The 25681-nt window shown below is 34.7% G+C and overlaps 1 protein-coding gene across 24 annotated transcripts in view; it reads left to right on the plus strand.

The window, feature by feature from the left end:
- Positions 1–25681, plus strand: part of AFDN (afadin, adherens junction formation factor) — a 179154-nt gene that overhangs the window by 113322 nt on the left and 40151 nt on the right. For all 24 annotated transcript variants that reach the window (XM_072643891.1, XM_072643904.1, XM_072643895.1 and 21 more), the window contains 6 exons: positions 1757–1851; positions 2506–2771; positions 4433–4576; positions 5266–5464; positions 8847–8950; positions 10188–10274. In XM_072643891.1, coding sequence (XP_072499992.1) covers positions 1757–1851; positions 2506–2771; positions 4433–4576; positions 5266–5464; positions 8847–8950; positions 10188–10274 — 895 coding nt within the window. The remainder of the gene's footprint in view (positions 1–1756; positions 1852–2505; positions 2772–4432; positions 4577–5265; positions 5465–8846; positions 8951–10187; positions 10275–25681) is intronic.

The following is a 25681-nucleotide window of genomic DNA, read 5'->3' on the forward strand; positions in this document are numbered from 1 at the left end:
ATAATAATTCAGCCTTCATGTACAGAGGGAGGACCAAAAAATTTTATGCCAGTTTTCCAGATTGCAGAGGTGATGTGCCCCTAACCCTTGCAATGTGGAAGGGGTTAACTGTAGTCCTGTTTATTTGTCTGGGGCATTGAGAGGTTAAAGGTCTTGTTAGAGTAGTGCAACTAATGTGTCTGAGGTGGGTCTTTAGCCTAAGACTTTCTGACTCTAAGGCCAGTTTTTCTTTTGACACTAAGATTTTATGTGTGTATGTATGTATATATATATATATATATATATATATATATATATATATATATATATATATATATTTAGAGTTTAGTGAGGTTTAAAGGTCCTGAACTACTAGGACCTCTTGTGAGTAGAGGGCAGGGAACAGATGCAAGAGATGCTGTGGAGGTAGATAAAACGCCATTCAGCACTTGATTAGATATGTCACCAAGGGAAAATGAAAAATCAAGGATAACAGCACAAGAGAGAAGCGAAGAGGTCTCAGGACAAATCTTTGGTGTGTATCCACAGTTGGGTGGGGCATGAGATGGATGAGGATCAAGCAAAGGAGACTGGTTAGACAGGTAAAAGGTGAATCCATAGAATCACACAATTGGAGAGTGGCCATCTAGGCCAACCCTTCCGTGAAGTAATTCCTAATGTCTGCTCAAAGATCTCCCAGGAGGTTGAACCCTACAACCCATTACACTTTTGAACAGTACTGATTGTTAAGTTTTTCCTCCTATCATTTCAAACTAGTCTTCTGTGAGAGTTAGACCCATTGCTCATGTTTCTGCCCTCTGGCCAAATGGAACGATCTAACACTACCTTCACATTATAGCCCTACATATATTTGAAGCTAAAGAAGAAAGAATGAAGTATGAAGCAGAAAAAAGTGGTCTGCATTGTCAAATGCTATAGAAAGTTCAAGAAGGATGAAAGTTGAGGAAATACTATCTTATTCTGGAATTAGATCATCAGTAACTTTGAAGAGAGCAGCTTCACTTGTGCTAGGAGTGTAGAATTAGGCAGTTGAGAACCTTGAAAAATTGAAAAGATTCTGATTTCCATTATGGAAAAAGGGTAGGTGAGAACAGGATTGGATTTGGGGAAAAGAATCACAGCTTATCTATGCCTGCTCTTTCTGTGCATGGTGATTTTTTTTCCCACCTAAAAATGAAAGGTGTTTGGAATAGGAAAGAGTCAAGGGTCTGTTTATTCACTGTTCCATGGCCTGAAGCATAATCTGCCATAGTGTGGTAATCTGGGAGACAGGAGGTAGGGCCCTTTGGTGGGGGGCCAGTGAAAGAGTGTTGCCAGTTTGCTTGTGCAGCTATTTCAGATACCCGAGTTGAGTTTGATTATAACTGCCCTGAAGGGGCAGCCCCGGAAGCTACTTATGGGTGGGAGTCAGGCTGAGGAAATATTAAGAGTAGTTAACATTGTTGTTAGAGATAATCCAGGGGGAGAAGTAGGAATTGGAGCTATCTTCTCAGCTTTTGATTGAGTGATTACCAGCCCCTTGGATCAAGTCATAACCTTTTGAGTTCCATAACCAATACTTTTGTGATCAGTGTTCTAGAATGGAAAATAATGGAAACTATTTGACATCCATTTAGAAAAATCTGTTGATTATTTTAAAAAAGTAGATTTTGGTTTTATAGTTTATAAAATTACATTTTTCTATGTATTTTAAATTCCAACATGACTTATTATCCTTTTTATCATATACATTATTAATATTTGTATTATATTTCAGATATTTGGTTCATTGTCTTCAGTCAGAACTAAATAACTACATGCCAGCCTTCCTGGATGATCCTGAAGAAAACAGTCTACAAAGGCCTAAAATAGGTTAGAATACTGATGTTTTCAAAGTTATAAAACTATCTTAGAAATGGGTAAAATGTATAGTATTTAATTGTCTGGATTTGAAATAAATATTGAAGTAGACAACTCTGTTTTTCGTTTTTAGTGTAGCCAGGTCTTTCAGATCTTTTGAACATTTTTTAAAATGCTTGCAAGTAATTCTCCTCAGTTGCCTACTTCAGTGCCTCATATGTGGAGGTGATCTTGAATTCTCAGAGGCTATTGCAGGAGATCACAAGCTTTAGTAATTCTTACCAGACTGGGAACTGAAGGATCCATTTTCAGATGTTGTCTGTCATGTGAACTGAAGTTTGGTCACCAAGTTCGAATTCTTTTGGCTGTAACTCACGAAAGGGTCTGCTAAGGTGTAACGTGATTGCAGTTTTGCTTCACTGTAGGGAGTTCCCATATAGATTAAATCACAGAGTTTTGAAATAGGATACAGATCATAGTTAAGATTTTTTGGGTGATTGTAGGTTTACAAAGTAGGCTAAACGTGGGAGTCTCGGGGAATGTACTAGAATCAGCCAGTGTTATAGTTGACATTTTCTCAGTTAACTTCTTTATTATTTCTAAATTCTTTGCTTGAGGAAGGATTCATTCATAATTAGCTCCTTGTCTTCTTCTATCTATGAACAGATGATGTCTTGCACACGCTCACTGGAGCTATGTCATTGTTGCGAAGATGCAGAGTAAATGCTGCGCTGACGATTCAACTCTTCTCTCAGCTCTTTCATTTTATTAACATGTGGCTGTTTAACAGACTTGTTACTGACCCAGACTCAGGGTTGTGTTCTCATTACTGGGGAGCCATTATCCGTCAGCAGCTGGGACATATTGAGGCATGGGCAGAGAAACAGGGCCTTGAGCTCGCTGCTGACTGCCATCTTAGCAGAATTGTACAGGTAAATGTTGGAATTCAGGGTGCTTTTCGTAGCTCTCAGAGGGGGTGACTGGACAGGATTGTGTGCTAAAGCAAATCTCCTTTAAAACATTTTCATTTATACCTTTTTAAGTGTTAATGAGTAATAGCAAATAAAAGGTCTGTTGCTGAGTCCTTTGTCAGTGTGTCCATTGGCATCTAGTAAGATTTTTAACATTAAAAGGTTTTACTTTAGAATAGATTACTAAAAAAATCATTGTCTTGGCTTGAAGGAAAGGACTAAGACTTAAGCATTAGAGAGATGCATGTGTTGTAGAGATGAGACAGAGGAATGATAGTAACTAGACCAAAGGGCATTCTACCCTGAGTTACTTAAACTGAGATAAACTTTGTGACAGCAGTGTGCATATTGAATCCATTATTATCTTTTACTTATATTTTTAATTTCTCAACCTTTCATTGTAAATGTAATGTCAAAGAGGTGAACCAGGAATATAGGAAGAAAGTAAAAAAAATTTTAACTGGGTATGCTGGTGTGTATGTTGATATTTCTTGTGGTATTTCCTTGACTCAAATAGTTGTAGAAAATATGTTGCCATAACACTTTTTTGATTCCATTAATGGAGGATTTGAGAGCATTTTAGAAGCTAGCATAACTTTTACACTAGAAAGGAGGAAAAAAATTAGTAAGTAAAGGGCAGATTATAGGGGAAATATTTTAATAACTTAAGAAAAAAGTTTTTTAAAATGTTAGAAATATTTTATAATCTCTGTGAATTGAAGTTCGTTTAAAGGGACTCCTTAAAGACCTCTATTCATCTGCTTTTTAGACTAGAGGGGTCCCTCTTGTTAGAGGTGAGGAAAGTGCAAATCTTTTTCAAAAGTCCTAAAATTAAAAATATTTACTTACTCAGACTATTCTTTCCTGCTATTAAAATTAACCTAGGAATTTTTTTTTTTAACATTTGGAGAAGGGAGAGGGTTGGTGTGGTTATGAACCTTTGATTTCATTGGTGTGTGGAACTCCTGTAGGGGTTTTTTTGTGTGTGTGTGTGTGTGTGTGTGTGTGTGTGTGTGTGTGTGCGCGCACATTTATTTATTGTCAATTTTCAACATTCACTTCCATAAGTTTTAAATTTTCTCACTCTCCCTCCCCAAGACAGCATGCAGTCTTACATGGACTCTACACATTCCTATTAAACATATTTTCACATTAGTCATGTTACATTGAAGAATTATAATGAATAGGAGAAACCATGAGAAAAACAAAGCGTAACAAAAGAGAAAGTAATCTACTTCATTCTGCATTGTGACTCCATAGCTCTTTCTCTGGCTTTGGTTGGCATTTTGCATCATGAGTCCTTTGGAGATGTTTTAGGTCGTTGCCTTGCTGAGAAGGGCTAAAGTGTATCAAAATCAGTCCTTGCTCACTGTGACCGTTACTGTGTATAATGTTCTCCTGGTTCTGCTGGAACTCCTTCTGTTAAGGAGACTTCCTTAATCACTGCAGATGGGCATTGATTCTGTAAGCTATAATTTTATAGTTATCCTAATTTTGAGGCCAGTTCTTTATGAATTGTATCATTTTGTACCTTTACTATATTGCTTTTACCATATTCAGTTATAAGATAATTATTTATATACTATAAATCTTGGTAACAGTGAACATCTCTTGCTTTTTAGGCAACCACACTACTTACCATGGATAAATATTCACCTGAGGATATTCCAAATATTAACAGTACCTGCTTTAAGCTGAATTCACTACAACTTCAAGCCTTATTACAAAATTACCACTGTGCACCAGATGAACCTTTTATCCCATCAGTAAGTTAATCTTGGGCATATGTCTTGCAGAATATGAAATATTTTTTTGAAAATGAATTTTCAGTATAAGAATAAATTACTAGAAAATGTTAATTTTATAAAACTACAGTCTTTCAGTTTTTTTACAGACTTGGAATATACCTTTAAAATAATTTGCAGGATATATTTTTCTATGAAAATATAAAGTAGCTCTGTGTGTGTGTGTGCGTGCATGCATGTGCATGTGCATGTGCGCAACAGTCTCCACACTTCAAACCAAGGACTTCTATTGGAAACAATTTATTTGGAAAAGGACAAACAGTTTCATTTAAAAAATTTAGAGATAGCCTTTTCTACTTTTAATATCTAGGTCATTTGTATGTAAGGTTTGTGCTAGATTCATAGATCTAAAATTCTTTTGCTGTTTTTTTAATCTTAAGTAGCAAGTCTGGACATTATATAACATTATAAAGAAATTTTAACACATTAGTAAATCTAATCTGAAGTACTTTAATAAGTCTTATCATTTTTCCCCTAGATATATATATATATATATATATATATATATATGTATGTGTGTGTGTATATATAAATATATATAAAATATAGTACTTTCATAAAATTTTAGGTCTTTTACAAGAATTTCACATTTTAAACTATGCTATTCATTTAGTTTCTCTTCCTAATTTTGTTTGCTTTTTTCCATTTAGGATCTCATAGAAAATGTAGTAGCTGTTGCTGAAAATACAGCTGATGAATTAGCACGTAGTGATGGGAGAGAAGTACAATTAGAAGAAGATCCTGATCTTCAGCTACCCTTTCTTTTGCCAGAAGATGGCTATTCTTGTGATGTTGTCCGAAATGTTCCAAATGGATTACAGGAATTTTTGGATCCACTGTGTCAGAGAGGTGAATGAATACTCAATATTGTTTGTCTAGCTAGTATTTTAGTATTAGCTGAAGTATAACAAACATGAAGGGCCTATTGCACTGAGGTCTGTGGGGTCACAAAGAATCAAACATGACTGAACAACAACAAAGAATCTTGACATTGGTAGTACATTGGAAAGGCTACTGCCTCTGAACTCAGAAGCTCTGGGTTCTGATGTCACTTTTGATGTTTAATAACTTATGTGACCTCGATCAAGTCATTCACCTTGACCTCAGTTTCCTTATCTCTGCAGTGTAGGAGTTGGACTTACTGGTTATTGGGAGCCTTTCCCAATCAGGATCTAGGATCCTATAGCCATAATTGTCAGAAAATATTCACTCTAATGTTTGCTTTTGATGTTGACTTGAATTATATTAATTTGAAATGACACGTAGAGCTTCTTTCGTTTTTTTCCTCTCATATTTTGGTCTTTAATAAAATTACCATTTACCTGGTTTATTTTGTATTACAAGTTTTGTTTTCCTACATGTCCTGCTTGTTAAGAATGGATCTTTCTCACCTGTAGTATATAATGATAGCTGTTTTGTTTCTGAGTTTGCTGCCCTGATTCTTAATGAGCACTGTATTAATTTCTTTGTTAGTAACTTCTTAGTGCTTTTTTCTTAGCTATTTTCGATAGTTAAGTTTAAAATTAGTTGATTAAACATTGACTAGCTCTGGATTTTTATGGATATTTTAGACCTTAAGCAATAGATTTTTTTTTTTTAAATAGTAGTATTCATAGGCTAACAGATGAAGCTTATGTTTGTTACTCTAAAACACATACAGTAATAACCCATATGGATTGTTTCCTTCTGACTATCTAAAATGAGAATTTCTTAATTTTTTATAGTATCTTGATCCCTTTGTCTCTTTAGACTCCTGTAGACTCCTCACAATAATATTTTAATTGAATTAAGTTAAATTTCAGTTAGAGTTTAGTGAAAATTTTAAAAAGTATTTTTCCAATTCAAGTTCATGAATCCCTTGATCAGTGGTTAAATTTCTAGAACATTGCCATGAATTCAGAACTCCTTGCACGACTTTGACTTTACCTTCAGTTCTAATAGTATTAGTGGTCATTTTTTCCAGCCAACAGTGGACTACAGGCAAAGTGATAATTCTTATAAGCTTTTTAAAAATGTGTGATAGTCTATAATCTGTATGGATACTTATTTTTATATACATGTCTAATCTCTTTGATTGTAAACTATAATCTACTTGAGGGTAAGACAGTTTTATTTTATCATTGAATGTTCCAGTGCTTTACAGTTAGTTCTGGTACTTTTAAAGTTTATTGTTCTGTCTCTTTATATCTCAAGGGCCTAGCAAACAATTCCTTGCATAAAAGTTTGTGAAATTGAGTAATATTGCAAGCAAGACCAAAGTCAAACCTTAATTTTCTGTGTAGTAAAATTGTAATATTTCATAGCGTAGAGTTGACCTGGCTCTGTTTTGTCATCTTGCACTTGAATACAGTCATTTAGAGGTAAAATTATATTGTTAATGCATTTGTATGAATAATCCCCACCTGGAAAAAAATCTTTGAGTATATGTGCATCAATAACTTCATGTCTGTAATGTGAAGCACTGGATTTCCTAGACAGGCAAAGTCATACAATGATAGAATTCAGTTTGGGGAAAATCTGGGTTTTAAGATCTCTTACAAGTGATGTCACTAAAACAAACCAAATTGAATAGAAGAATGGACAACGTTTTTAAAGGGATTTTAAATCTACATGTATCTTATATTTAGTATAATTTTCCCTCGAAATGATTTTTGAACTCAACTTGCTGTTTATATTTTCAGTTTTTTTCTTCAAATCTAATCCATTGCAATTAATTTCATCTCAGCCAAAATGAAGTACTACGTTATTTCCAGAACTTGTGGAGGACAGAATACTTTTCTCCCAGAGATGGGAATTACTTTCACAACCAGAAAATAAGTTCAGCTATTTGCATAGAGAAAATCCCATGACTTTTTGACACTTATTTAAACAAGTATCAAATTTGGTGCTTGTGCCATATTGAAAATATAAGTAATCTCATGCTAGTATGGCTAATGAAAAATGTGGAAATACTGGCTTGAGTGAATTTTCTTCATAATTTACCCATCACCTCTCCTGAATGTCTTATGATACGATGAATTTGCTCATACTCTTTTGGCATTACTAGGCTATTACGTATGTGATGAACAATAAGAAACATGTAATTCATTGTGCAGAGGCTTAAAAGGCTCGCAGATGATTGTATTTTTAGTGACATCATTGTTTATATTTCTTAACACCCAGTTCTTCATAAACTGATTAAAGAGATACAATGCAGTCTCAATTTACATTCCTCTTACAGTTCTATTCATTTTTGTGATATGAGAGAAGGCAAGCACAGACTCATCACGTATGCAGTCCTTAAACATATAAAATACAAGTATATTTGCATGATTGTTGAAATCCTGTCAAAATAATGTTACATTTTATTACATACCACAGAAATAATATTTTCAAATTATACAAGACAATTTAAGTAACTTGGTAATATGGTGACTTTCTTAAAACAAGTGAAAGAAGAGTCAAAAATTTTATTTCAGGGGAAATCTGAACTGGGGCAAATACTGTTGTATTTGCAAATAACTTAGTAATTTCTAAAGGCTCCCCTACTTTCATAATTCTTTGAAAATGGAACTAAAAGATTTTCTATAATAAGATATGTTATCCTTCAATTTAAATGAATGTATTTCTCTTGATATTTTTTCTTAACATATTAATTATCACTTGTTTCTTGGAAATGGTTTATTTGCTGATTTTTGAAAAATCACAAAATTTGTAAGAAAATTACCAGAAAATTACCACTTTGTATGCCAGCAAGGTCTGAAGCCTCAGAAGTGATGTCTTATAGTTGCTCTACTACTTAGAAAGAATTAAATTGTTATCCTTTGATATTTATTATTCTGTAGTAAATTTTATTTTCTAGAGAATACAGAATTACTGAAAATTCAGTAATTAATTTAGAACTTTTTTTATTATTGGTCTTTGACACAGGAAGACATTTAGATTTCTCCAAATGTTTTTAGTACCTCCCTCTCCCCCCCCCCCCCCCCCCCCCAAATAATAAACCATGGACTATTTCTGTAACTTGAAGGCTTCATTAATTTTGTAAACTTTATTTCATTCATTGAGTATAGTATATGGTATCTCTGGTATAGCATCTCATTTTGAATGTCTATAATCTTTTGCTCAATAGGAAGAGAATAAAAAAGATGGAATACTGCCATATAGCAAGAATTTGGCTAGTTGACTCTTAGTAAGGCTCATGTATCTTCACATATGGCACACATTTTTTTTCAATCTGTTCCCGTTTTAGGGTTCTGTAGATTATTACCTCATCCACGTTCACCAGGCACTTGGACAATATACTTTGAAGGAGCAGATTATGAAAGTCACTTTATGCGAGAGAACACTGAACTGGTAAGTGTTTTGGATAGCTTATGTGGGACTTGAGAAGAGTGAATGTTCCTGGGATTGAAAAAATTGCATGAAAATCATTCTTTTTTCTAAAGTTAACATACTTTTTAATAGAGATCAATTTTATGGTTTTTTAAAATCACCTTTGAATAGCTTTAAATACTTTGAGTTTTCAAAGCACTTTTTGGAGCATGTATTTGCCTTTGTTTATGTTTATCACCATATTTATATGTCACATTCTCCTTTTAAATAGGAAAATATGCTTAAATCACTCATATCATGGAAAACTAGTACATTATTATAATCTCCCAGATGGCCCATTACACTTTTGGATGGCTTTAATAATAGGAAGTTTTTGCTCATATATAACCTACATTTGCCCTTTTGCAACTTCCATCCACTGATTTTGGTTCTCTTCTATAGGACCAAACTGGGCAAGTCTTATCTCCTCTAACAGGCTGGAAGGTAGCTTTCAAGGTCACTGAATTGTTTTTTTTCCTATACTAAATATTCTCAGCTCTACTAGCTGATCCTCATCTGACATAAATTCAGTCTCTTCCAATATACTAGTTGCCTTCCTGAATACTTTCTGTCTTATCAGTGCCCTTGAATACCACACTGAAGATGAGATGCAGGTGATGCATAGACCAGTGGGACTATCGTCTCTTCCTGGAAGCTATCTTTCTTAATGTAGTTGTTTGGCATTTGTGCCTTTCTTGTCACATTATTGACTCATGCTGAGCTTGTATTCTACTAAAACTTGAGATCTTTTTTCGTCCAAATTGTTATCTAACCATGCCTTCTCCATCTTGTACTTTTCAGATCATATTTGTTTTAACCCGTGTAAGACTTTACATTTTTCTGTATTAAGGGATAAATAACGTAGTATTTGAGAAATAAATTTTTAGAAATTTGGGGATGTAGATTTGAATGGAAACTATCAAAACAAATGAAATTTGTTTAAATTGAGGTATTGTAATTAACCTTTTACTAGCTAAATACCTCTATATGGTTATGGTTTACAAACACTTTATAATTATGATTGTCCATTTATCTAATAGAGTTAAAATGATAGTTATCTGCAGTGATTTATGCCTTTTATTATCCCTCTCTTGCCTTTTTTTTTTCTTCCATTTATCTCAGAATGTGGCTTAGCATTTGTGGCAGTTTGCTTTGCAATTTGGATATACTACCTTATAGCCAAAAAAAACCTAAACCTTATTTATTTATTGTCCTTTAGACGCAGCCTCTAAGAAAAGAACCAGAGATAATCACTGTGACACTTAAGAAGCAAAATGGAATGGGTCTTAGCATTGTTGCTGCGAAGGTAGGAAAACAAAACTAATATTACTCTTATAGTACATTCTTGAAACTTTTAGTTCATAATGGATCAAAGTTGAATGTGTGTGGGAGGATTTAACAGTTTGTAGGGAAATTACATGTTGAGTTTTGTTTGGTGTTGGGGAGGGAGTGGAAAGAATTGGCATTACTTGAATGAAACTACTGTACTCCAACAAATTTAATAATCCTATATGTTAAAGTTTGGTTTATGCAAATGGCCCGGTGAACTTGATCAGAAAATGGATAAAACATAACCAACACTTGACTGTACAAAGCAGGTACGGTCTTGGAGCAGAGATTAGACACTCTTTAGTTGGTTTGAGACTGAAAGGCACACATGTAGCACCCAGTTTGTGCAGGACAGAAGCTGAACCCAAGGATTAATGCCTTTGTATAATTCCCAGACAATATTTGGCTAACAACTATCATGTGAGAGTTGCCTAAACCAAAATATAACAAAATTGTGATGATTTGAGCCAACGTAGAAGGAAATGAGTTTCTTCCACAGTTTTTTATGTTATGGACCCTTATATAATTATGTTTAACAGTGATAAAGTACAAATTTGGAACTATTTCAGAATTGACCAGTAGACTAGAATTAGTATGACTCTTAATGCCTCAGTTGGTCAGTTTCTATTGGTAGTATATTTATGTTATTTTCAGTAGTATAATCTTTTGGTTCACATCTGCCAAGTTAAAATATTATTAGATTATTTATTAAAAACTTTCAAGTTTTGTTTAAGAGTGACAGGAACTTAAACTGTGTTGCCCAAGCATTATATATTTAGCAAAGTGTTTAGGTCATGTCTTTGTTTATTCACCATATATTTTAGAATGAAATTCGCGTACAAATCTAATTCCTTTATGAAAAACTTATTTCTGTTATACATTTCTTATAAATCTTTACTGCTATATATTGATAGAAATAAATGGATTATCAGCTACAATTTACAGATTTTATTTTGTTAGACCATTACAGTGTGTAACTGTGTTTACAGTATTGCTAATTACAATAAGTACAATATTTTTAGGGATAGCTAGGTACCTTGGTGAATGAAGTGCTGGACCTGGACAGGAAGGTTTCATCTTCATGTGTGACCTTGGGCAAGTCATTTAACTCTGATTACCTAAGTAATGGAAAATGAAGTGGAAAAGGAAATGGCAAAATACTCCAGGATCTGTGCCAAGAAAACCCCAAATGGGGTCATGGAGAGTTAGACATGACTCAAATGACTGAACAACAACATTTCACCTGTATCAAAGAAATATATTTCAGTTTATGAATACTACATGGTAATTTACATCCTTAACTATGTTATTGTATTCACTGTGCCAAATTAGATGTTGGATCATTTTCAGTGGCAACTGATTTAGTTAATGATGTAGAAAAACTTTTGTTCTGATACCTTTAATTAGAAAAATTACCAACAATTGCCTATTGAAAAAAAGTATGTTTTAGAATTATACCAATTATCTGTGGTGACTTGGTGAGTCCTGCCTGAAGGCATATGGGGTTAATAGTGTGTTTATATTACTTTTTTGAACTTTATAATTCCATGACATTTATTTTCATAGTACATAATAGTTAGATGTTTAGACAATTCTTTGGCATTGCAGAATGGGCCAGTTCTATACCTATTTACAAAGATTATAGATTCAGATGGAAAGCTATCTTTAGGAACTGCCTACGTGGACAACTCCTGGTTTTACTAGGTTATAGAATTTTCAACTGAATTCTGAGTGAATTCCCTGCCATTCAGTGATCCATGCTATTCAGTTCAGTGACTGTTTTTCTTCCCAGTGCTTCTTTCCTTTCATTAGTATGATCATAGTGGTAGAGAATGCCTCTAAAACATGGTGCAAAAGGTAGGAAAACAAAATCAGTATTACTCATATGGTCTTATGTGCCTTATTAGTTGACCATATATTGATCCTTCTCAGGCCCTTTCTTTTTTAAAGTTAAGTTATTCTTTATGTTAATGTTCTCAGAAAAAATCACCAAAGCAATTATACGAAAGCATTTGTTTTGGAGAAATGACCTTGATATAGAAAAAACTTCTGTGAGGAAACTTGTTATTTCATTGAACATCAGCACCTGTTTTGCAGCCTGTATTTTAAGATTTGTCTGAGGCTGCTGAGAAATAAAGCCTTGTGCATTAAATGCAATCATGCATTTAACATGTGGCAGAGGTAGGGCTTCGACTGAGCTCTTACTGATTCTAATGCCAGTCCTGCCATCTTTTGTAAAACTGAGGTAGTAATTACAGCTACCTCACAGGCTTTTTAGAATGGTCAAATATGCTTTTTATACATTAGAGCATTATATAAATGTTAGATGTTGTTGCTGACGGCTGCTGCTGCTCCTCCTCCTCATGTACAACCATTCCGCTTCTCAAGATTCTAATTGATGCCACTCATAGGCATGTATCTCAGGGAGATCAAAGAAAGGGAGGCCCTGTATTTATCAAAATATTCACATTAGCACTTTTTGTAGCAGCAAAAGTCTGGAAATTAAAACAAATGACTATATTTTGGAGAGTAGCTGAACAAATAGGTATGTGAATGTAATGGAATATTGTTGATGACAGAGAATCGTGAGAAGACTTATGTGAATGACACAAAGAAAGCAGAACTCTGATAACACTACATGATGACTATAATAATATAAATGAAAATAATTTTGAAATGCAGCTTAAACTCTGATTAAACTCATTGACAAATATTGGTTTCGTATAGTATTTGAAAAAAATGGCTTCCTACTCTCATCAGGTAGGGATGGGAGTTAATTGGGGATTTTGAAAGTTGTATACTTGTGACAGACACAGGCACTTGGCTGGTTTTGTTTATCACTTTTCTCTGTTTCAGGGGAATGTTTTATTGGGATTGAGGTATATCAACAAATGGCTACCATGTTAAGAAAAATATTGAACTCCAGAATGAAAAATATGTGAACCATGAGGTTCTATTAGTAATAATACTTCCATCTGACCATTTCTGTTAATTTGCAACTCTTTGTTAATATTATTTAAGTTGAAAATTCTTTCAGAATACAAGGATTAAGGTTTGACATAATGGCATTATTGTAAGAATTGCAGTGTTGATGAACTATAGCATTTAAGGCTAATATAAACTAATTTTCATTTAAAAAAAATTAATCCAAAGACTACACTTAAATCCTAGAAGTATGAAATAAACATGTAAACCGTAGCAAAGTAGCTATGCTTGCAGAATTTTGGGAGAAGCGTTGAAAAGGTTAGTTGAATAAAAAATATACCTTAACACTAGGTAATTGACTTATACCTACTTGAAGAAAAATATTCTTTGTCTCTAGTCTTGGAAGCTGGCTATTTATTTGACAGTATATGTTTGCATAGCATAGTAATAATGAAGGGAATACAAAAGAATGCAAGACATGCAATTTATTTCCTAGCAGTTTATGATCTTGATTATTAGGGTAAGTAAATATGAAAAGGTTTGAATGACTGAAAATGACTGATTAAGTACCGTAGTGAATGTGGAACTTGATCAGGACCTTAAAGGATAGGGTACGAGTGGTTGGAAGGGTATTCTAGGCTTATTGGATGAGCAGAGAGTAGAGAATAAGTAAAACATGCTCAGGTCAGCAGTAAGGAGACCACTTAAATGTATGTAAGGTTTGTATTAGGAGCTTTAGTGAGAAATGCAGTCAGGACTGGTTAGACAGACCTGATTTTATAGTGCCTTCAGTGACAGTAACCAGTAGGGCCTTTTTTTGAGTGTCAGAAACCCCCTCTTACTCCAAAATTTGGTTGACTTCCAGATCATAGTAGCTATATAATATTAGTATCACTTAGCTGGGAAAATACATGACCAAAAGTATTATAGATTCAGTGCTATTAGTGAGTGTTAGTTATTAACCACAGTGGCACAGTAATTGCATATATTTTAAAATACATTTTTGAGTTACAGAAGATGTCTTTTTCATGACTGAGTTATAGTGCATATTTTAAGAAATATATCTCAAAATGACATGTGAGTTCTCCAGTCTATTCTGTAGCTTACAGATTGGAAACCACTGGTTTAGACTTTATTTTATAGATAATTGTGAGAAATTGTTTTTAAGAGACTAATGAAATTACAAAATTGATGTTCTATTGTCTGGAAGTAGTATGTAGAATAAGATGAAGGAAATAGAAACTGAGCCAAGGTTACTGTCACAGATGATGTTTAGTTGCAAAACAGACTTAATTTAAAATTTACTTCAGGTTATCTGGAAATAGTCTGTTATCTAAGATCATCTATAGTCCAATTTCATAATGATCCTCATAACTAGGGTGATTTTTGAACAAAGTTGATCTCTATGAAGATCCTCAGGTGAGAAATGGGCTAAATTTTTTCCAACACCACCTTGAATCAAGCCTGGCAAAGTTAACGAGAAAAAAAAATGCACTGATGTCTTAGGGTTTTGATAATTCTAAATATGTATGAGTAGTGGTGAGTTCCTGTCATTAACCCATTTTTTAAGACATTGGTGACTTTGGTTTCTGATCCATTCAGCATTCATAATAAAATTTGGGATGCATGGCTAATAATTTGGAACTGGAGAACTGAACTGTGTTAGCATAATATAACCATAAGCATCATCTATCTAGCTTATGGAGCATCATATAACTATAAGCATTGGAGCTATGCTTTGAACTCAGAATTTCTAACACCAAAGTCTAGCAATTTTTCCATTGTTTCACATTATTGCCTCTATAGAATTTACTAGGTGCCAATTAGAGTTAGCTATCAATTATTCTTTCATAACTTCTATAATTGGAAAAGCAGCTTAGGTTTGGGATGTTGATTTCAACATTAGTCTAAATTATTAATACTTTTCCCTTCCTTTTTCTTTGAGTTTCCTACCTTAATTGCCCCATTAACTGTAATGGGTGTTGGAACTTAAAAATGTAAAAAGAATACACTTAAAATACAAAGTATTGCCAGTTAGTTTATACAAACTCTGAGAATGATCAGTTATCAACTAAGCATGTATCATATCCTATTGATCCTTTTTGATCCTGCCATTTTTGTGTATCCACATTAGCTAACCACAATTGCCCCAGCTACCAGTGTGAATAGTGTTTTATCATTAGAACTTTTGGAGGCAGGGGGGAGGTAAGGGGCAAGGCAGTCAGAGTTAAGTGAGTTGCCCAGGGTCCACTGGTAGGAAATGTCAGGTATTTGAGGCCTGAGTTGAACTCAGGTCCTCCAGACTCCAGGCCTGGTTGCTCTATCTACTGCGCCACCTAGCTGCCCGCAGAACTTCTTTCATTACAGAAATGATTCCCTTATATCACAGAAATGTGATTCCCTTAAAATAATTTGAGAAAAAAGTGATTTTTAAATGTGTCTAATTAGGCGAGATACTGGTATAATCCCCATGTAGGTTATCTACTTCTGTCAGGAAAAACTTATCTAGGACCAGAACCTAAACCAGTAATCCTGGGAAGTTGCTTTACAAATCGATGAATGTCATCAGCTGAAGGACTTTTGAGGAAGCTTAGTACAAGGCTTACTACAAGGATGGGGAACCTGCAGCTTATGGGCTACATGTGACCTTCTAGGGGTCCAACCTTTTGACTGAGTCCAAGTTTTACAGAACAAATCCTTTTATTAAAGAGACTTGTTCTCTAAAGTTTGGACTCAGTCAAAGGGCCACACTTGAGGACTTAGAGGCTGCAGGTTCCCCACCCTTAGCTTCTCAAGGGCCAAGAGCTTACATTTCCATATTATTGATGATGCCTCAACCACTATTGGTTTTTCCTTTGGGGTAAGGGGAATTTTTAGAACACTCATTATTAGTACAGCAGCACCTCTGCCACTGATAACAGCATATAAGTATATAGACTAATAGAGAGGGGGCTGGGGCCACTGAGAGAAGTTAATTTGTTCAGTTGTGTAGTCTCTGTCAGAGATGACATTTGAAGTTAGTCCTTTTTAGGCTGGCTCCCTGTCTGGTATGGTGTCCTGCCTTTCAGGAATGTCATTTTTATTAATATTTTTCGTTTTGACTGCTTCATTTTCCTGTATATAATAACACTTTTGCAACATGAATAAAATTAATTTTATAATCAGACAGATTCTGTTTTCAAACTTCCAGAGCTTTGTTATAGATGACTTATGATAAATTATAGCAATCATTCAACCAAATTTTTAAATTGAGTCCTTTTATTTCGATTTAAAAGACATGCTGTTTATTAATTTTATGACCATGCCACTTCTCTTCTAAAGTTGCAGATTTTTCCTTAGAAAAGCCTTCTGTAGCTAATTGTCTCTCCAGTAACATAATTAGATGTTTGTATTTTGGTTGATAAGGGGGTGAAGTGGGGTGTCCCAAAGACAGGGTTTCTTTGGTTTTGTTTGTTTTTCTAAAGTTTGTGCAATACTTGCTTGCTTTAACCCTAGAAGATGTTTTGATGTTAAATGTTGCCTGAGTCTCATCCACATTGTGGTTTAAGTTTTATGAAATCCAGATGATTTGGAAACAGCATGTATGTGCAGTTTACTATTTAAAAATATCACTTTGCTACTTCTCATACATCTGTGGCCCAGCACATTTCTTATTGTTGGATTTGGGGAAGGGTCGTGTGTGTGTGTGTGTGTGTGTGTGTGTGTGTGTGTGTGTGTGTGTGTGTTTCTACTAAAATCCCCATTTAAAAAGTTTAATAAAGTTTAAATGAAAGTCGGAGAAGTCTGACAAATTACGTAAGAGTCTGAATATTGTATTGGTTCTAGCTAGTGTTGATAAATGCCATACAGTGTCATAGTATCTAGCTCTGAACTCTGTTGATGGGTGTCTTAGAAAATTCAGCAGACTGTTCTGTTGGTTGCTGTTGAACCTAAGAGAATATACGGGAGACTTATTCGTTTCAATCAAGAATCAGACCTAGAGAACAAAATGTGGTTTTCTGTTGTTGGAAGAACAGAATCCATGGTGAGTTGGTTCAGCGCACTATTGTAGATATTTTTCTGTAAAGTTGAAACTGACTTTTAGAGAATGATTTTTCTTCCTCAGTAACTTGTTTAAGCTTGTCAGTAATTAACTTTCTCATGAAACAGCTTTTCAATGTAAGAAGTAGTTTGTTAGCCAAAAGTTGCAGAATTTGAAATAGAGGAAAACCACAGGTTTTTGTATGCTTTTTTATGAGAAAATACCGTTGCTTTTAAATATAGCCCTATAAAAATTGGTTCGATAATGGCATTATGGATGTTTTTATGCAAGTATTCACAAATACTTTTTTGCCCTATTGGATTGTTTTTAATAACATGGAAATAAAATCCCATTTTAAGAGGTATTTAGATGGTCTCATTGACTTCTTGAAATATTTAATTTCTGACTTGAGGAACTATCCTGATGATTTAAAATGTATGTAAAATTTTAAGTCCTATTTAGTAAGCTTCAGAGACAAAAATAAAAGTTTCTTCTTCTATTGGAAAATTATAACAGAAGAAACTTTTTATATAGGTATATCTAACTGTATGGAGACCAGTGAACCTTTAAGGCATTTTTGTTCTCCCCCTTCCTGTTTTTCAGTACTTGTCATAAAAAGGGTACGTTAAAGATGTTCAAGTACTTGAAGTCAGGAAATGCTAAAATTCCTTAAAAAGGTAGAAGCCAAAAAGATGTACTATATCCCTGGAATTACATTTTGTAGAAATACAAAAACTTCCCCTCCAGTAAATTTTATATAGTGAAGAGAAACTAATTCTTTTGAAATAGTGGTTTCTGGGTTGAAAATTCATTTTTACCCCTCGAGGTTTTTGTTTCCAGGTTGTTCTTTAGTATCACCTCTTAAAATAAGTGATTGCCAGACTGCCTTTTACAAACCAAATACATAGAAATCTCATTTGATTACAAGCAACCTTATCTAATGAACTTTCACTCCCTCCTCTTCTCTCCCCTTTTATTAATGAGGAAACTGAAACAGAGAGACTAGATAACTGAAGTGGCCCAGCTAGTTAGTAAACAAAGCTAGGAGAGGAGAACTCAGCACTCACAGCTGTAGTACAGTCAGTACTCTTTCCAGGGCAATAGACTGTTGTTATTAATGACCTGCTTTTTATAGCAGAGCAAGAGAAAAGTGCCCTTGGTTGCTGAAAATTAGGTTTATGATACAAATCAGCATCAAGGAGCAACTTACATAGGCAAAATATAGCAGATACAGAATTAATAAAACGTCCTTATAAAAGGTAGAAATACAGTAAAGTGCCATTAGTTTTTATGAGAAGTAAAAGCTGGAATTGTTTCTAAAATTCCTATAGCCAGAAGTTTAACTTCAACTAATAGTCAGTTTGTAAATGCACAAAATTCCACTCTTAAATTGAGTAGAATATCAAGATTTCTTCTTGCTTGGCCCTTGGGAAACAAATAGCACACTGTAGTTGTGCCTGCCTTGTATTTGTACTAGACATTTTTGGCATCATTTTTATGTGATCTGAATTAGGCAGGCTTAGTCCTTGGAATTTTTAAAAATAGTTAGGAATCAAAGATGCCTTTATGAATTATGCTAATGAAAGAGTTAAGCAATGAGGAAAAGAATAAATGAATCCACACCTGGTTCATTTTAAGTATTCTTGTGCACATAGGTCATTTCAGCTCACCCATTGTTTCAAGATCTCTAAATCTAGAATGCTAAATGTGTTGCCATACGTGAATACAATAGGGTTGAGTTAAAGCTGTTTGGGCAGATGTTTCTTTCCTCGGGGTTTTTTTTTTTTGTTGTTGTTGTTGGGTGTTTTTTTTAATGTGTTTTTAGTCTGATGTTTTTAAGCTGTTAGTCATATCCCACTCCCACATTCACTTATTAAATGCTACTGACATGTTCACAGTGTGGATTGCTGTACTTATTCTCATTTGTTCAGTAGCTGAGACAGACAACTAATACTTGGTAACACTTACTACAGGAATACTAGAAAAAAGAAAGCCTCTTTTCTTGTTGGCATTTTCTTTGTGGTGTTTCCTCACCAGAGCATTAAAACAGGTAAGTTATTTATAAGATGCTATTGTTTCTCTTCCAACTTTAGGAAAAGTAAATGAGGGGCACACCTTGGTGGTTAATTAAGTTTTGTTCTGTTGTTTTGTTTGTTTTTTACTTTCTTTCGTCTGGTTTTCTTTGAAGCATATACTTGCAAACTAAGGGATTCCTGCTATTTTCTTTTACTTTATTTTAGAGATAATGTAGATAGCATTCAACTGAGAGAGTAAAACTAGCTTAGCCAACAGTGTAGTTAGACTTACGGTGCCTATTAAGTCATCTAGATACTGGCTTAAATGTGTACACTTAGAAAACTATTTAAGTATTAACATTTAGAGTTCTTCAAAAGTAAAGAAAGCTGGCTTAGGAAGTAGTAGTGGATTTATTCTCAGTAGAGTTCTTCAAGCAAAGGCTGGATGATGAAATACCAGGTATGATGTTGTAGCAGACAGTTTCTGTGTAAGTATAGGTTGGACTAGATCTCTGAAATTCCTTTTAACTCCAAACTCTACTGTATGAACTTTGCTGTACCTTCTTGCAACTTCAAAGTCTAGATTATTCATCAGTATAGTTAGTAAAAGAATGCATGAAGCATTTACCTCGCAAGGCTGAAATTTAATATGCAAAGCAGTTAGAAATTTTAATATGCTGTTATCAGTTTTTGTTATTGTTACCAAGACTTACTTGTTAAATTCTTTCCCAGAAAATAATAATTTGTATGAAGAAAAATGTGTTTGACAATCATTTGAAAGTATTATTTCTTAATTAAGATACTCAGGCTATTTTCAGTCAGAAAGTTCAAAAGGATGCATTTTAAAAGTACAACTTACCCATCTAACATGGGATCAATCAAAAATAAGATTGAGTGGATATTATGAACAAGTTTGTTTATCTGGAGGTCTTCCTAGAGACATCATTGAGATTTGACATTTAAATAATTTGCCTTTTAAAAACTTGTTCATATGTTGTCATTTTATTGTCTGATGCCACCTCATGATTTCATCTCTATAATCTCAAAAGCTGCAGCGATAGAACACATACTCTTCATAGGTTCTATCTTGCTTTGTGAATGACCTCAGTAAAGAAGCTATTTTTTGGTATCCTTGAAACAATCAACCTGATAACTAATTTGGAAAGGCCTATTGGCCCATTGATAAGATTAGTTACAAGATAATGAATTTTTTTTGGCTGTAGACACTCTAGAAGACCAAATAGTAGGTGAACTAGAGGATTTACAATCTGTGTCAGTAAAGAGAGTTCTCATCAGTATTGCCCCTTATGGAATACTGATTTTAAGGAAAAAGTGTTTTTACCCTTTCCAGAAGTAAAATGGTATAAACATTTTATCTCTATCAACTTTCAGATATCCCTGTTCAGAAAACATTATAAGACCAAACAGAGATATAGATAATTGAATTTCATTAAACTCTATTAAAGGTGTATTTCTGATAATGAATTTGTTTGATCAGAACGTCACATGTTCATTATTTCTCTGTAGTAGGTATTGACATAGACCAGTGATTCTTAATTTGTGGTTCATGCACTTAAATGTATGTGTGTATACATGCATATACATATATATATACACATATGATATATATGTGCATGTATACACATACAATACATGCATATACACACAACTATACTTCTGTAACATTTGATTGCTTTGTAACCGTATGTATCTTAAAATGTGTTTAAAAACTTTGTTCTGGAACAAGTTCATAAGTTTTACCAGATTGCCAGAAAGGGAAGGGTTAGTGACAGACAAAAAGGTTAAGAACCTTTGATATAGATATTAATCAAAGAATAGAATCCCAGAGTTTTGTTTTCCATAGAACAGAGTGGAGGAACGATTTTTATTATTGTAATTTAATATTTTAAAAATCTTTATTTGAACAATAAGCTACTAAACATTTCAGGACATTTTAATTGATGTGTGGTAATTCATGGTAAATGGTAATTTGCTTGTTGGTTCTTAAGTATTCTGATGGCAAGTTGTTAGAGCATGGATAATTGTATGTTGAGATAAAATTAGTGTAAAATCTCATACATTTAAAAGGAAAATTATCTTTTGAGGAGATTGAGAAGGGAGGAAGTTTATTTTCACATGTCAGTAACTGCCTATTGAAATATGTGGTGCTAAATATGAACCAAAATGTCATTGGTATCATACATTAGACATGGTGGTACATTCAACAATTCAAGTTTCCCTGATGATTCCGGTTATGTAAGATGTTATAGGTGTTGAGGGAATACTATTTATATACTGTCTTTATTTTTTTTAAGCCCAATGAGCCATCTTTATGAACAGTTCTGGCTTTTTTTTTTCTCATTTTACTTACTGTGTACTATGTGCCATAACCGTGCTAAGCACTTTTACAAATATTTCATGTGATCCTCATGACAACCTTGGGAGGCAGGTGCTGTTAATTATCCCCATTTTACAGTTGAGGAAACTGAGACAGATAGTGATAGACCCAGGATCACATGACAACTAAGTATCTAAAGCTGGATTTTAAAATAGTTTTTCTGATTTTATGCCTAACTTCACCCATTGTGCCACCTAGCTGTCTTTATTTGTAATTCCCATTCTCTAAGAAATTAATATTTTTCAAAATTCCCTCAAAGAATTTCTTTCAGATTAAATTTATTAAACTTGACACTATTAGGCCTTGTTCATATACTGGAATGCTTAGGTTAAAATGATGATTTTGGGCAGATTTGCTTTCCAGATTTGTAGTTGGTTAAGTTGCCAGTGGTGTTTGCGTCTGAGTGTGTATTTAATATAATTGTATTTTCTGTGACTTGGGACAAGTCACTTTAACCTTTTGGTGTTCAAGGCAGCTGTTGAAGCAGTGCATGGAGCACTGAACCTAGAGTGAAGAAAACCACATTTCAAATCTGATCTAAAGACATTTACTAGTTGTATGGACCTCAGATGTAAAATTAATTAGTACCTTTCTCATAGGGATGTGGTGAGAATCGAATGAGATAATAATTATAAATCCCTAGAAAATGACCCACTGATTGGTCTCCCTGCTTCGGGTCTCTTCCTCTTTCAGTCCATCTTTCCCATAGTTATGATATTGATCGTCGATTGACACAGTGGAGCTGACTGTGTCAACCCTCATTCAGTCAACTCCAGTGACTTATTAGCACCAGGTTCAAATAAGTAGTTTGGCATTCAAAGCCTTTTATTGCCTGGGACCCTCAAATGGGCTGTCTTCTTAGATCTTATTTCCCCCTTCCCTAGGACTTTCAAGGAACTCACAGACAGCATACAAACAAGTGAGGGTTTTCCCAGCACTAACTCTTGCTCACTTGCTCTGTCTCTCTCAAATAACTAATATATAAATTAATTGATAATATAACAGTTAAAATATTAACATAATCATTACTTGGTAGTCTCAGAGGGAAGACACTTAAGTTTAAGTATGACAGAGAAAGGGTTCTTGCAGGAGGTGGGACTTGAGCTGAAGCTTAAAGGAAGCCAAAGAAACTAAGAGGCAGAAATGAAGACGAAAATTCCAGGAATGGGATTCAACTAATGAAAATGCTCAGAGTTGGTAGAGTTTCTTTTTCAAAGAGACAAATGTCTTGTCTTAGGGTGTATTAGAGAGTAAGTTGTAAGAAGATTGGTGGGATTGGGGGCAGGATATGGGTACAGATGCAGTATTTTATGAAAAACCTTGGCTGCCAAACTGAGGACTTGAGAGATTCTGGAGTTCTTTAAATGGGAGGGGCAGTGATAGGATCAGGCCTGCCCCTTAGGAAGATCAGTTTGACAGCCAAGTGGAGATTGGATTGGACTAGGGAGAGACTTAGGTCAGAAAGACTAGTCAGCAGATACTGCAGTAATCTACGGGTGAGATGATGAGGGCCCATATTAGGGTACTGGCAGTGTCAGAGGAGAGAGGCTAAGAAGATAAAATGCACAGACCTTGACAACAGCTTGTATATTGGGAAGTGAGAGTGAGGAGTTGAGGATGACTTCTAAGTTGAGAGCCTGAGTCCCTGAGAAAGATGGTGGTGCCCTTGATAGAGAAGTTAGGAAGAAACAAAAATTTCAGGAGAAATGCATTTAGTTTTGGATATGATAAATTTGTCTATAGGACATCCAGTTTGAGATGTCTAGTAGGCATTTGGAAGTTTGAGGCTGGATGTTGGGAGAGAAGATAGTCTTCAGCACAGAGAGGATCATTTGAAATCTTCAGAGTTGATGAGATCACCACGTGAAATAGTTTTCACTTTGATATCACAACTTTCCTCAGCATGGTTTTGGTATATCGTGGGTCAGCATAAGAAATTAAATGGGAATTTTGGGGGAGTTTTGCAGAAGTTAGAGGTGATACACAAAGGCCAGCCTGTTACCGAAAAAGTTTAGAAATTCAAATGCATTTTGCACGTGCATATACACACACACACACACATCCCTACGTAATATGTGTTGTGTATGCATATATGTATGTGTGTGTATTATTGTAAAGTATTAACATGTTTTGTCTTTTAATGCCATAATAAATCAGACTTCTTCTCTGGTACAAAGAGAGGGCCAAAAAATTTTTCTTGGATTTTCCAGATTGAGAGGGCACCATGCCCCTAACCCATGTGATATGGATGGGAATAACTGTATGCAGGGAAAACAGAAGAATGAGCCATAGTGGCAAGAAAAACCTGAGAGAGAGAGAGAGAGAGAGAAAGAGAGAGAGAGAGAGTGTGTGTGTGTGTGTGTGTGTGTGTAGAAAAAAGCAAGGTAGATTGCATTTGAGAAACTAATAGTGCAGTGTATTTAGTGAAATCTGTGAAACATACAGGGCCTCTTCAGAAATAGTATTGTATTATGAATCAAAGGAACAGCATGATCACTAAATCAAGAGGGATTTATTAACTGTCTAGCAGTGTCAGTCATGCAAAATACAGATACAAAGAATACTTTCAGAGAGCATGCGTTCTATTGGGGAATGTAAATATATATAGAACAAAAATATATATATATAAAATATATATATATTTATACCAAATAAATACAAGGGAGTTAAATACAAGGCAGGTAGAGGTGAGAACACTTGACAGTTTGGGCAATCAAGAATTGTTTCATGTCAAAGGTGGTACTTGGGCTGTATCTTGAAGAAACTGGAGAATTCTATGATAAGGAAGTAAGGAGAAAATAAATGTTTATTGACTGAGGAGGGAGTACATTCCAGGTAGGAGACAAGCTATGTGTAAAGATACTGAGATGGGGAATTGATTGGCACTTGTGAGTAAGAAAGAGAAGGCTTTTTTGGGTCCCCCATAGAGAGTAGAATGCTGGAGGGAAAGATCTGTTAGGGCTTGGTTGTGAAGGGTTTCAAAAACCAACGAAATTTGTACTTTAAGCTTTAGTAGCTTAAAACTGTACTAAGACTTTGGAATGCTCAGCTAGAGACCATACGGAGCCAATGGAGGTTATTAGCAGGGAAGTGTTATGGTCAGATTTCTGCTTAAGTAAAATCAGTTTTGTAACTGTGTGGAACATGTAGTAGAATAGGGAGCAGAGAGACTTATTAGGAGATCTTTGTAAAATAGATGAGTGGTCAGTGCCTGAATCTGAGTGGTGATTATATGAGTAGAGGGAAAAGTTTGATGTGAAAGATACTGGCCAAGTAGAAAATGCAGGGTTTGGCAAGAGATGAGATAATTTGGAATGGACAGTGAATATAAGCAGAGTTCAGGACAATACTTAGAATTTCATTGGTCTAGGGAACTGCCTTATGAGTAAACTCATTTCACTTTGGCACCCTTTTCTATTGTTTTAGAGAGTTTCTTGGGGTACCAAGAGGTTAAATTAATTGCCCAGGGTCACATAGTCAGTATGTGCCAGAGTGTGAGACCTCTAAGGCCAGCTCTCTATAGTACCATACTGCCTCTGTAGTTACAGCTCACTGTAGTCCCACACTTAACAGTGAGTGAACAGCACGAAATTCCCATCCTTTGTGGAAATGCTGTGTACAGAAGATCCCCTCTCTGGTACCACTTGTGAAAGGCCCAAATCCTTCTGATCTTGTCACAGTCCTTTGATAGTTGGGAGTCCATGAGTGGCACATGAGGCTCTGGGATAGCACCTCTAAAATTTGAGTTGCTTGGGAATTTTGCCCAAGGCATGGAGTAAACTCCTAAGGCTGAGCACTGGCACAGTGCTGATAGCTGACATGTACCGTAAGGGAAAATTGAAAAAAACGTGGAAGAGCGTAACTAATCGCCTATGACCCAAATAGCTATGGAGAGTATGCTTTGTAGATGTAAATACATTGCCAGTAATGCATGTAAGAAATTTCATAAAAGCTCTCTCATTATCAGAAAAAGAAACCAGTCATGTAATAGGAAGAGGGAATAATTGCTAGATGTCTGCCAGTAT

Source organism: Notamacropus eugenii, chromosome 2 (genome assembly GCF_028372415.1).
Source record: "Notamacropus eugenii isolate mMacEug1 chromosome 2, mMacEug1.pri_v2, whole genome shotgun sequence".
Taxonomy (NCBI): domain Eukaryota; kingdom Metazoa; phylum Chordata; class Mammalia; order Diprotodontia; family Macropodidae; genus Notamacropus; species Notamacropus eugenii.